Below are 13,960 nucleotides of genomic sequence, written 5' to 3'. Positions count from 1 at the left end.
CGCATATTAAAAACAACCTGTCTCTACCACAAAAACAGTGCTGGACATACAGGAACATGAATGCTCATCACACCCATATCTTTTGGCCATGCTGAAAAATTCTGACTTTATAGAAAAAAAAAAGGAAAAAAAAACAACACATTTCTAAAAGTGGAAATTAGTTTGGCTTTTTACATCACAAACAATGTCCTGGTCCTTTTTTCCTGTGCTTTGAGAAAATAAGTATTTATGAGGAATGACTGAAAGAAAAGCCCACAAAAACAATCACACAGAAGTTGGAGTGGATGACCTTTGGTCTGAGGTCCAAAAGATCGATCCTTGTCAGTAAGTGGCAAAACTGGACTGTCTACACTGAAAGAATAGAGGATGTATAAGTTCAGACATCCCACTGAACTCCACTGAACTTGATATCTAACAGAATCCACATTTCTGCATGTTTAACTGTCTTCTTTACTTTTGTGTTACTTATGTGTCTTTCTGAATATATTGTCAAATGCAAAACATATATTACAACAATTAAGCAATTTGTTTCAAATGTTTTGTCAAAAAGTGAAATGAAACTTGTTATTGATTAATAGATATGTTTCTCTTTCCAGTGGACTATATATGTTATTTATTGTTTGAATGATCCCAAGCTGTTGCTTTAATTTTGGTATGCACTGCCATTTGTTTCTATTTCTAAAGGAAATTTTTCTTCACAACTGACTTTCTTTCAGCTTCCAGAGTGAGCCCGATGTCGCTCATTAGTTTAACTGCTCAGTGGATCCAATAGCACCGAGACAAGCTGTACATGCTAACGTGTTTCAGGACTCACACAGCAAGCCCTCAAGCATCCCGCTGATAGTTTGTGGAGAGGATTTCTTCTTACATGAAGAATAAGCGGACTGATGTGCAGAACAACTGTTCTGCTGAATTAATTAGGAGTGAGCTGATTATCAGCCTTAAATGTTGAAATGTGTTGCTCAGAGTTTTACTCTCGAACAGTGAAACACAAACAACTCCTCACTGCAGCAAAAGCTCAACAGAAATACAAATGGAAAAATACATGATGTAGCTTTGAGCTTTTGAGTTCACGAGTTCAATCTTTTTTCTTTTTTTACTTCAACTGTAGCCTACTGACATTCACTTGGAGAAACAAATATTTTATGTTTAGAACTTTTCCACAGACTTTCTCTTTGTCCTTTTCTTATTGCACTAAATGTGCATTATTACAGGAATGTTCTGCTTTCTATTGTTTTCTATGAATTTATACAATTTTAACTTAACTTGTATTTATTCTGTCGTGGTTAAAGTACAAAGTACAAAAACGTCACTCCAGTTGAAGGTTGTATGGTCCAGGCTGTGCCAGTAAATAATATTGCTGCACATAATGAATCAAAATACAACATTTAATCACGACAACATGCAATGAAAGTGGCAGAAGAGCTTGAAACAAGCTATCGACACAATAGCAAGTAGCTCGCCTCCTGCTCCCTGTTTCTGACAGCAACCTTGTACAACCTGCACCTGTCAGTCGAACAAAAGTTGTATCAGCAAACAAGCTGGACAAGTCACAACTTATAACCATGATCACAGCTGCAGCAAGAGTCTGAAAGTACAACGGCGTTTCAGAACTAATCAATTATTGACTGGGGCTTTGTGAAGTGCAACTGGAGTTCAAGAAGGCTGCCTTGCATAAAGCACTTCTGTTTTAGGGTTGTCTTTCTGCTAGAAACTACCATAACGCTGATGATAGACACAATGAAGTAAACTCTCTCATGCTGAGAAGACTCTGAAACACAGTCGCTCGTATATCATCAGTTTCAACAGTACGTCCACTGCCTCTCCTCGACACATTGCTCGCATGAATTTAAAGTTTTTCTATATTCAAAAACCTTTAGGTTAGAGAAGACCCAGACAGCTGAGAAAAAAAAAAAAGAATTTTAAAAAGTGAAGATGCATTAAATGAAAAAGCTCGGAGGAAGAGCGGAGGAGTGGTGGCCAGCGCATTGGACCACCGAGACGAGATAACCTCGGCTCAGCACTCTTGATTCAGATGACTAATTCACAGCCGGCGGCAACACTGACAAATGAATCTAACATGGAGCAATGATAAAGACTTTTTTAGTGCAGACACACTGTTCTAATACAATCTGTAATGATCAGTATTTTAGAACAAATGATGAGATCACAGACCCAACTGAATATTAATGCAAGAGATTTCAACCTTTGTGCCTAAATGAAGTTCTGATGTTGGTTATTGGTTGAACATCTTCAGGATACTCCTCACATTATTCACTGATAAACTGAAAATAAAAACACATACGGCCATACATCTTCTTTAGGCAACTAAGGGTTGCGGAAAGAAGAGACGTCAAACTTACACTTGCAGGAGGCCGGGTACACCCAGAACAGGCAATAATAAGTACTTTCTTCCCCAGGTTCTAAACTGCTGCATTTATAGGTGATAGTTTAAATTCCTGTGATAATGCTACTGCTTGCACAGTGTGGCTGTGGTTAGCAAAAACTTTCAGTAATTTTCCTTATACTGGAAATAAACATGTCTACTTTGTGAATTGCCTGTGGCTGATCAGGAAAGTCTCCACTATTGTTAGTTCAGGTTGGTATTTGGACAGCTCAACATTTACTCAACACTCAAGTTATAGATGTATTATAGTATATTCACATGATTCATAAAACTCGATTCAGAATGCTTTGTTTATTAATGGTCCTGTGTATGTTGACACTTCAAAGTCATTTTGACCAGATCTAATTAATCACCTGAAGGCTTTGATGCATTTTTGTTCTTGCCTTGTATTTAAAGTGCCTGTTCTTTATCAGCCATCTTTTAAGCACCCTGCATGTCATAATCCTGCATGAAATGTGCTCAACAGACAAAGGTTGAACGATTGAATGAAAGACACAACAGAGCAGCTCTGGAATGTAATCGCCTTTAATCCCGCTGTGTTCTTACCACTAATGATAGAGTTGTAACAAACAGTCATATTGACTACAACTGCGACTCTACCAAAAACTATTAACAATGACCAAAAAATGAGAGGAAGTTTACTCAACCCTTACACAATTAGGGTGTTTCTATCTGCGCTTAAAAGTGTCTAAATAAAACATGTCTTCCTGATGGTGAGACTGAGAGTTGAGTGGTAAGCCAATTACTTTTCAATGTAACCCCAAATTGGCCTTTTCGAAACAACCTTAAACTTCATGACAACAGAAATGCTTTGTTAATTCACATCAAAGTGGTTACTTTCCAATTACAGCGTCAGCCGCAAGTTTGGTTCACCCACCCCTCTCATTGTCTGCTCCATGACTGATAGTCGGAGAGCAAGTGATGACTGGTTCAAATCCTAATTATGACCTTTCTTCGGGCACACATTTGTAAATGGCAGCTTGGGTAACTGATGAGAACTTAACTCTGTACTCCACTGTTAGGAAGTGTAGCATTTTATGATCAGCTATTTTATTTGTGCGGTGTGTGTGTGTGTGTGTGTGTGTGTGTGTGTGTGTGTGTGTGTGTGTGTGTGTGTGTGTGTGTGTGTGTGTGTGTGCGTGCGCTTGCCTGTGCTTATCTGTCTAAGTCAAAGAGCCACGTTTCATGGCCCTGGGAGGATGGATATGCCATTAGAGCTGGTGACACACACTCAAACCCTCATCGACTCACTATGGGAAATCAATATGGCTACGGAGTGAGCCAGCTGGATCCAGACAAAACAAGCCAGGCCCACTGATACAACAATAGCAACAACAGTCATAACAGGTCCAACAGAGGTACTCAATATCATATAGAGTGTGCCGTTGTGGGACTTAACCTGAACCCCTCAACACACAAAAAGCGACTGAGAGCGCCAGGGTAAACAGTTTGTGTGATGAACAATACAAAGCTGCGCGAGCTGGTGTTCAAGTGTCCTTATCTAAATGTCAAGAGGTTTGTACTGCTGAGAGTAGACCCCGATGAATCAAACATTAACCTACATACAAAGGGTGCATGGAGGGACAAGTATACACACTTGCAGGACATTTAAAAGAGCACATACATGCTCCGGAAATACTAACCGACTGCGCCGTCTTGATAGCCACGAAGCGGTGGTGCCCTTCCTTCCCACAGACGTAGCCAAAGGCTCGGTGGTCCGTGATGTCTTTTGCAATGTAGGAGATCTCGTGGACTGCATGGTGGTGTTGCAGGACCTGGAGCAGAAAAAGGAGGAATTATTTTCCTCTCGCGTTTTTCTTTTTCTTTTCCCTTTTTTAATGTTTTCCAACTGTTGCCATGATTCATGTTTCCCCCCACCCTCAACACTGGCATCAGAAACAAATGGGGTTAAAAAAGGAAGAAAAAGAAAAACATTTCAAGATCAATGCACAAATGATCTCCGCGATGTTTGTGGTTTCCTGTCAAGACCACCTGGGAGAATCACTCAACTCATACATGTATTCATTCCCTTTGTCCTTAAGCTAAAACTTTGATCATATACATACCAGAGGTTGTTTTTGTACATTATCAACATTTAACCTTCACATTTGTTTTAAGTTTAGTATCTGAGCATGAGGCAAAAACAACAACAAAGCTCGGATAGCATTATCTCAGTTGTAAGCTTCCACAAGTTCGATTTTCAATGTTGAAAAGGAATGTAATACATGACATTAAGTGTAAGTGTTGTTTAAATATAGCTCGGCCAAATTTTTGGCCAAACAAACATTTTGTTACAATGTGGGATAAAGCTTAAGAAAGAGCCCATCCTTGACTTGAGTTTAGTACAAACAACCCATTACAAAACATCTGAACCAGAACAATAAAAACAAAAGCAATGCAGAACATAAAAATATACAATAACCAAAGTAAGTACTCAAACATGGTCTATATAGCTGTGGATCAAGACAATAGAAAAAAAACCCACAATAACAAGGTAAATCACTCTAAAGTGCTCTGATGTCCATATTCTTGTATTTACAACTGGGATTCTTTAGGAGTGACCTAAAGTACATCAGCAGCAGTGATCTTTATAGCGTTGGTCTGCGACGGGCACAGCAATGTCTGTCCAAGCCAGCACCGTAGGTTTCTTGGTCCTGTTGACGTTGTTATCTCCTGGGGGCGGGACTCAGTCGTAACAGGAAGCGGTCGAGAAAAAGCTATGGACAAGATCGTTGTTAATCGCTGAAAGTTACTCGATTACCATTGCTGTACTGGTGCGGTCCATTTGTGGAAGTGTGAACGCTGCCATGTGCACTCTGATGCACACCAAAGAGGAGGATCCAGTCTTCTTGAAAAAAATAGAAGAAACTCTTGGCACACTTGTAAATGTGGTGTGGTGCAATCTGAATTAAGTACGATTGAAGTCCTCTCCATTTAATTTTTGTAAAATTTTTCATTTATAATCCAACTGAGTGAAACGCATCACAGTTAAAGTTGGAAAATATGCATGGCAACAGATGCTCAGCAAGTGTTTTGTTTACATCATTTGTTCCAATGGTGAAAATGAAAGTATGAGCACCAGATCTGAGTGGCGAGTGTTTAATTTGATTTAACTTCTGTTCCCAATTTGGTACGTACCAGGGTACAGCACCACAAGAGCGACCACTGGCTTCGAGCGAGAAAAAGACACAATCATCATTAGACAGAAACAAGTACCAACTCTACGACTGAGAATCCAAACGACTTTGCGAGAGAGTTGATAAAAAAAAAGTAGTCCAGTGTTCCTGGAAATATTGCGCAAATAAGAGAAACTATCCAGCTGAGTCTGAGGCCTAGAACAGGTTGACCTCTGAGGGTTAATTGAATAGTTTGCTCCTCTCCAAAAACAAGCAAATTACTTATTTACAAGGCATATTTCATTAATTACATGATTAAATTAGGTTGCAGGTGTAAAGAAATGGTAAGGACTGAAGGGAGGAATGGGCAAAGTTCTTCAACCTTATCAGGGAAAAGACATCCTGTGCAAACTCCTTCAAATCTGCACACAGATACAAATACATGCAGAGATCTTGTATGGCACATCGTTTCAAGCTCCCCTGCCCTCTCTAGTTTAGCGTGGGAGGGGAGTGCCAAGCTGGCATGGCCCATGGCAGATGGTACTGTTTTTCCTGAGGACAGGGGGGGGGAGATCAGTGACAATCACAGCGAGGGCAAGCTGTCGACTTGATCACTTCATCTGTGGCCTCGCTCACAACACACACAAACACACAGCCACGATTCAAGACTTACTATGCAATAGCCTTCTGTTAAGTCACACTAAATGTCCGCTTTGTTGTTATTGTCTATGCCAGCTGCATGCTGGGAGCGGAGACACACAGTCAACATAATGACCGAGTAGCCCTTGAATGCATGCTCGGGGTTACATCAGAGGCTAAACACACACATCTGCTCTCTCTGAAGCATTTCCAGGAGTGATACAAGGCAGAGGAGAGTGACACCAGTTTAACATGGAGCCACTGACACACTGACACACACACACACACATACACACGCAATGCCTCAGCTGAAAGATAATCACTGTCTGAGTCACGTTTTCTAAATTTAATAATTGCAACTAATGATTGCTATTATCACCTCTGATTGACCTGAAAACGACAGCTAAGGCCGTGCCTGTGAAAGCATGCGCATGCATGCACGCACGCAGCTCATTGGCAGAGGTTATTTGATTATCTCTGGGTGGGTGGTGTGGTGACAAAGAGGAAAGCTAATTCAATAAGAGCAGAGAATAAAATGTCTGCATGGATTTGGATTCCGTTTTTTTGTAGTAGCTTAGACCAATCAACCGCATAGAAAACCTTGAGGATGTGGGTGAGGGCTTCGGGAGTTGGGTGCGAAAAGTCATGGGGGGGGGGGGGGGTGGCTTTGCTTTCAACGATGTTGGTCAGATTTGTTCAAATAATTGAAAACCATAATTTAAAAAAAATAAAAATTCATAAATATCTTAAAACATGATTATACAATTTTGAAGGGAAACAAACATGTTTGTGGTGATGGTGCTTTTACACCACACTTGGGGTTCAGTGCAAAATGAAGAACACATCAACTTGAGGTGAGATAGTAGAACGAACCACCAATTCTGAGATTAGAAAGCTGTCCTGTGGCTAGGTTCAGTTGCACAAGTGCAAAATCAGAACGCAAATTCAAAACTTTTGTTTTGAAAGACACATTTATCTGCATTAACTAGACCTTGATGAAGCATTTGGCATCATAATCTTTCCACCTGTGGCTTCTGCTGTAAACACAGCCTCTATAGAGTCATTACTTCCATCTAGAAAGCAGGGACAATCTGTCAACGTTCATCTATGAGACAATTCTTCCAAAACGACACAAGCAATGTAAATATTTCTTTGGGAACATCCTCTGAATGATGGACAGAATAGTAAAATTCATTCCCGAGAGGGAGGCTGTTGCTGGAGACAACATGTCGAGCAGCTTCTACCATCAAATGGTGCTCAGAGCTGCTTAAATAGATGCATTCTCTGGGGAAGTTTATTGTTTGCAAAAACAGGTGGGTGTACCTGAAAAGTCGATATTAGCTCTCTCTCTCTCTTTCTCCAGCTCTGTTGATATGCACTATCAGTTCCTCTCTTGCAATCTCCCTTACACGCATGCATGCACGCACGTACAGACACATACTCTTGGTGTCTCTCAGGGACTCTGGACAGGATGCCCTTCAGCAGTTACTCGCCAATGAACCAAGAAACTGCCCGTTATCCTGGGAGGAAGGGGAGGAGGATACTGGCTCTACTCCCTGAGCTTCATATCCTCCTCCTGGAGGGGAGACATCATCTGAGGGCCTGCAGCGGCTGTCCAGTAAGGCAGCTTTGTGGGACAGCACTGAGATTGGACTTAACTTTGACACAAAAAAATAATGACTTGAAAGAGTGAACACTGTGTAGTGACAAAATGGTCTATATCAACCTTGATTTAAGGATTCATTGGTTTTATAGGTGAACTAATGATTAGCAGTTTTTCACTGGACTGCAGCAGAACTTATATATACAAAAGTTAAGTTGTCAATACAAAATTTACTTTATTGATTTTATGTTGGATACCCCCCTTAGTTGTTGAGATTATTGTCTACATTTAGGTTTGTTTCATAACTTGTGATTATAGGTAGGTATGAGGTTTTTATCTGTATGGGTACTGATAGATAAGATCAAGTTTTGTGCTGCTCTATCTTAGCCATTCCTTCATGACACCTCGGTTTACAGCAGAGTTATGGCTGAAGTTAAAGCAGAAGATTAGGATTATGAGCACCGTTGTGGCCTTGCTGGCTTTCAGCAGCAAATCTTGATGGACCACAGAGCAGAGTGCAGTAAGCTCCGGTTACAAACACTGGTTTGAGGTCAGGAGGCATTAGATCTGCACTGAAATGGGTTAACAAAAAGCAGGAGTTGTTGATACCAAGAATCTCACTACAAACAGACATGCATGCATGTGACACACAATGGACCGTACTGCAAAATACCTCTTTTTAACTCAATTTCTATACGTGTGACAGAGAATAGCCACAGAGACGAAACATGCCCCATACAAATAGAAAATACGATTACACACATCACCATTTTTGTTTGTGTCAAATTTAGTAACTATCCAAAAATGGATCTGGACTTCCTATTTACCTGGTATTTTTGTTTGCTCAGTGTTTTCATACAAAGGCACCTGGTTTTGTTGTGGCTTTTTCTGGTAAATGATGTCACTACAAGCACCTCTTGCAACTGTCAATCAGATATAATATTTTGAATGGCCTGTGAGCACAATGGAAAACAGGACAGGACAAATAGATCATATGAAGGGCAGTGGTGGCCGAGAGGTGAGAGAAGGAGGCTTGGAAAGTAATTTCCCCAAGAAGGATCAATAAAGTGTTCTTTTCCTTTTCCTTTTCCTTTTCAGATAGATAGATAGATAGATAGATAGATAGATAGATAGATAGATAGATAGATAGATAGATAGATAGATAGATAGATAGATAGATAGATAGATAATTGATAGATAGTTGGATAGACTTGAATCATTTCATCTTTCTGGTTTGATGCTCTGGGGGAGCAGTGTGAAGGCTGACAAGCAGACAAGTTCAGTCTGTCACTCTTGTGAGTTCTTGACCTGATGTGGTCAAGAACTCACTGACAAAAAGACTTGAACAGTGTTGTGGTGCAGGCCTCTGTGTGTGTATGTGCGGAGAGGGAGAGAGAGAGAGAGAGAGAGAGAGAGAGAGAGCGAGAGAGATATGCTGGTCTGCCCTCCGTTAGATTAATGTCTCTCCTCTTCTTCTCCTCCATCTCAAGCACCACCTCCCTCCATCCTGCTCGACCTTCCCTCCTCCGAGAGAGAGGCCATCCATCCATTCATTCACCCATACATCCATCCGCCCATCTGGCTGACTGATGCACAGGAGGGGAATGAGACTGTCAAGATCCCTGAACCTCAGCAGAGTCATTCCCTCTTTCTGTCTCTCTCTGTCTCTGTCTCTCCCTCTATCTCTCTCCCTTCCTCTCGAGCCATTACAAGTGGTTGAAGGACTGATAGTAAGGGCAGCATATCTCTATAGTTAATATTAATGTGCGGAGACAAAGGACAAGGTCTCCCTGTAGAGAGCTTTACTTTGACATATGCTCAATGAATCTCCACCTCTAACTATTTCTGTTCGTCTTTATCCCTCATCACGTTTTTACTGTCTTAATCTCTTTCACAGCCTTCTCTCTTCTGCCCTTATCTTGTTTCTTTTCATCTTCAGAATTGTATATTTACTTCGATATGTATCTGTTGGTTTTGTATTTCCTCCCTATCTGTCTTGTTCTGTGAAGGCATCAAAAGATGGGGTTCTGTGGACTGGTAATAAATGAACGTGGCTGGTGGCCATGTGGGTGGCCACTATGCAAGTGTATTTGGGACTTTTTCTGCAATTCTTTATTACTGCTGGGTTTCTCTCTCTCCCCACAGGCACGCACACTCAAAGACTTGCACGGACACATGGACACACGCACACGCGCACACACACATACTGCTGTTGAAGTACACCTTAGGCTTACCATTTCAGCAACTAATGCAGGATGTGTAGCAGTGAGCTTCACATTATGTCTCACACAGATCTTGTATGCAATCAGACTCATTCACAGCCACAAAGCTACAGCTGCATATTTACACAACATACACAACAGCAGATGCTGTATTATGTATTAACAATACAGCTGTTTTGTTATAGCTGCAAACTAAATATAACACTTAAATAAATAGAATATTTCATTGAGCTTCGAATGAGCCCACTGAGCCAACCACTTCAAAAAATTTTGAAAGAACTATTTTAACAACTGACTGAAATTCAATAGGAACACACATTTTCCGCTGTTAATACAGAAAGGCATAATGGCTTGTGCAGTGATCAGAAATGTCCATGCTGTGGAGAATGAAGGCGTCATATTTCTTGCTCAAGGACATAATGACAGGTATGGCCAGTTGGGAGATTAGGCCTTGATAATATCTGTCAGAGGATATATGAGTAAGAACATTTAAAACCAAAATGACAAAATTATGGGAACCTGTTTCAAATGTACTAAATCATTGAGTTACAGCTACCATTGAGTGATTCTCAGAACTCATTGTGAAGTGGAGAGAAAAAAAAGAGTGTTGCACTGATTGTCAAACTCGGGGGAGCTGCATATAGACAGTTAAGTACAAAAACAAAAAAACAGTGGTCAAGGACCCGACTATGCCTATTCCCATGCCAATCTCTGAGGCGATCCAAGAAGACCCACCTCCCTTTGTTTCTCTGCACTTCTATGGAGTCTGATGAGAGGCAGCTCTGTCGGTACCCATGTCCAACTCTGAGAGGGGTCTGGAAGACCCAACTGCTTTTGTTTGCGCCCATTTCAGAGAGGCTCTATGTAGACTCCATTCATGTGTTGATGTGCCTGTACCTTCGATTATGGAGTCTGATCAGACCCAGCTCAGTCTGTCTCTGAGGTGGTCTTGGTGGAGACGCCTCCATCAATTTTCATACTCTGAGATTTCATACTCTGAGGTGGTCTTGGTTAACCCACCTTTATAGCTTTATAAAGAACCACTCCATTTGTTTCCGTACCCTTTGATGAAGAAGTCTAATGAGACCCAGCTCTGTTTCTGCCCGTGACCACCTCTGAGGTGGTCCAGGAGGACCTGCTCTTGAAAAACTTTCACGTCCCTTTGAGGTGGCCGTCTGGGACCCACCGCCATCTCTTCTTGCCACTTTTATGAAGGGGTCTGAGCAGACCCAGCTCCATCTGTTAACATGCCTGTTTCTGAGCGTGACAGTGCCAAGTGTCTGCTAAAATGCGTGTTTGAGGTGGTCCTCGTGAACCTGCCTCTATCTGTTCCCTTGATTTTGATTCTGACACAAAATCCTGCTTCTGTCTATTCCGGTGCCAAACTTTGAGGGTAACAGGGTAGCCCCTCTTCTGTTTGATTCCTTGCCCATCACTCAGGGTTCCCAGGAGACCCATTCCCAAATGTGACAACTGGGATGCATGGAAGACCCACTTCCATTTGTTCCTGTATCCAACTCCCAGAGGGTCCCAGAGACCCACTTCCGTCTGTTCCAATACTTGACTATGGGGAGGTCCCGGAGAACCCACCTCCATCTTTTCCCATATCCAACTCACAGAAGGTTCCGGAGACCAACTTCCTTCTGTTTGTGTGCCCGACTCCCATGGGGTCCCGGAGGACCCACCTCTGTCTTTTCCTGTATCCGACTTCCATCCGGCCCCAGAGGACCTGTGTGTCTGTTCCCAAATCCGACTCCCAGCAGGATTTTTCCTGTGGCCATGTCTCCATCTTGAGCCCCAGTGGGGCTCTGCATTCGTTGCCACCAGCCTCCTGCTCTGCCCCCAGAGCTTTATCATTCCTTTAACCTTGCCTCTGGTATGCCCCCCCGGGCAACCCTGTCCACTCGCCCCATTCTGATAAAGACATTCTGTGGACACTGTTCAATCATGTTTTGGATTATGTAACTATTATGATTTGGATCGTCGTTAATGGTTGTCTACTTTGTCAAGTTCATGTTCCATGCCTCTGGTGTGTTTTCCTGTGCAATTACTCACTAGTAGTATTTTGAGGCTCTTTCCATGCATCTCACCCCAATTACATTTGTGTATTGTCAGTTGAGCTTTGTTGTCTCTCCACTTCCTTTGTGTGTTTATGTATTGTCCTCAGTCTTGTCAGTAGAAGTTGGTCAAGTAGTGTCAAGTATATCACTTCGTTTGTCAAACAAAATCAGTGAATAGTAAAGAGTGAATATATTCAGTTAAACTCAAATATGATTTGTAAATCTAAAAAATATATCCTTTTTCAATTCCGCTGTATTCAAAAGAGTAGTTGAACCTTGCAAATAATAAATCACCAAAGTAAAAGTTCTGGAAAGCCTGATGAAGTTCAGGGAAAACAAATTTCCCATTATGTTAAACTAAAATCAATGACTTAATAAAAAATAAATAAAAATAATGCCATCACAGATTTCATTGACAAAGTGCAAACATTAGTACGATTTCTACAGTGATTATAGACAACTAAGTATTCCACAGCTTCATAAAGTTAATTCCAAAACAAGATCAAATCGGAATCCCTTGTTTTCATAATGACCATTGGCAAGTTTCCTTGTCCATTATGAAAATGATATTGACATACAACACAACAAAGAGCGCAGCATCCACATTCATGTCAATGGCTAAAATACAACTTGATCAAAGCTACAAATTAACTTTCACCTTGCGAATTGGCAACTTCAAGCATGCAGAATTTATTTGCAGTGGGATAAACATCTTGTGTGCTGGTTCTGGCTGGTAGGGCCTGTAGTACGAGTATTGGGCCATCAAGCGAGTGCTCTGGGTCAGAGTGGGTCCCACAGTAGCATCAGCTGTTCATTGAGAAGTGTAAAAACAATCATGTGCTCTCACATCAAATCTCAAGTAACGCCACAAAAAGTCAGTAGATTTGGAACAACCCCCTTTTTTTGAAAAAGAGTCACTCTGAAAACTAATATAGAGGGGAACGTCAACAGTGCCTCGGGGTGACTGTTGACTTACGGAAGTGCTCATTTGATATGCAGGAAGACCTGCATTAAATGTTAATACTACATGTAGTGATCAAAACTCAATTAACTACACAGCCCTATCAGCTTTCTGCTGCAGCTGACGTGGGCACCGCTTGACAAAAGGGCTTTCATATTGATTGAAATTATTTAAAAAAACAAACAAAACATATTTTGCTTGTAATTTAATATATAACAACAACAACAACAATAATAATAATAATACTTTTATAACCATAAATTGACTGATTTAATTTAATTTTTATGGCATAGAATTCTCAAAAAATGTGAAAAGAAAAGAGTTCCTATCGCAACTTTTATAAGATAACTTTAACTTTCAATACCTGGCTCTTATTCAATATTACTGTGTATTTAGACGGTACTGGAAAGTTATGTTACAAATGTGTGCATCTTCACTGTGGAAGACTTTGGTGCGAACGTTCGCATAGAACAGAACAGAATGACAGTGTTTTATTAATACCAGAGGGTAACTTTTAATGGTGTTGCTTCAAAGCATCCACACAGAGTAAGTACATTTACATCAGATATTAAAAAAAATTACAATAAAATATGAAATAACATACAGGTAGAAGGGCTTGAAAAAGTAAAATTAGTTTTTCGACTTCGATGGCCATAAAGAAAGGCTCTCATGTGGCACTCGAGTGCTCTCCTTGGAGGGCCATGTCTGCTGCTGGAGCTGCTCTTGCTGTGTACCAGCACATCATGGAGGAAACGTGAGAGACATTGTTCAGGATGGACCTCAGTTTGGACCCAATATACAGAGACCATCACAACACTCACAACGCTGTGGGCCTCTTGAAATACTTTGTTGAGCCTGGCGGTGTTGAGCACCTTCACCTTGCTGCCTTTCATGACTATTGTAAGAGCAATACATCATTATTTTTTTTTGCTTTATGGTATTTTAGGAAGTT

At 41.0% G+C, this 13,960-nt stretch overlaps 1 protein-coding gene across 2 annotated transcripts in view; it reads right to left on the bottom strand.

Annotated features, from left to right (window-relative positions):
- The window catches only part of dab1a (DAB adaptor protein 1a), a gene marked incomplete at both ends in the record, with an annotated part of 58,595 nt that overhangs the window by 22,596 nt on the left and 22,039 nt on the right, over positions 1 to 13,960 (bottom strand). For both annotated transcript variants that reach the window (XM_080506803.1, XM_080506804.1), the window contains one exon: positions 4,051 to 4,182. In XM_080506803.1, coding sequence (XP_080362929.1) covers positions 4,051 to 4,182 — 132 coding nt within the window. The remainder of the gene's footprint in view (positions 1 to 4,050; positions 4,183 to 13,960) is intronic.

The sequence above is a fragment of the Blennius ocellaris genome (genome assembly GCF_963422515.1).
Source record: "Blennius ocellaris genome assembly, chromosome: 12".
NCBI classification, from domain to species: Eukaryota; Metazoa; Chordata; class Actinopteri; order Blenniiformes; family Blenniidae; genus Blennius; species Blennius ocellaris.
This window is presented reverse-complemented; position numbering and strand designations above follow the sequence as displayed.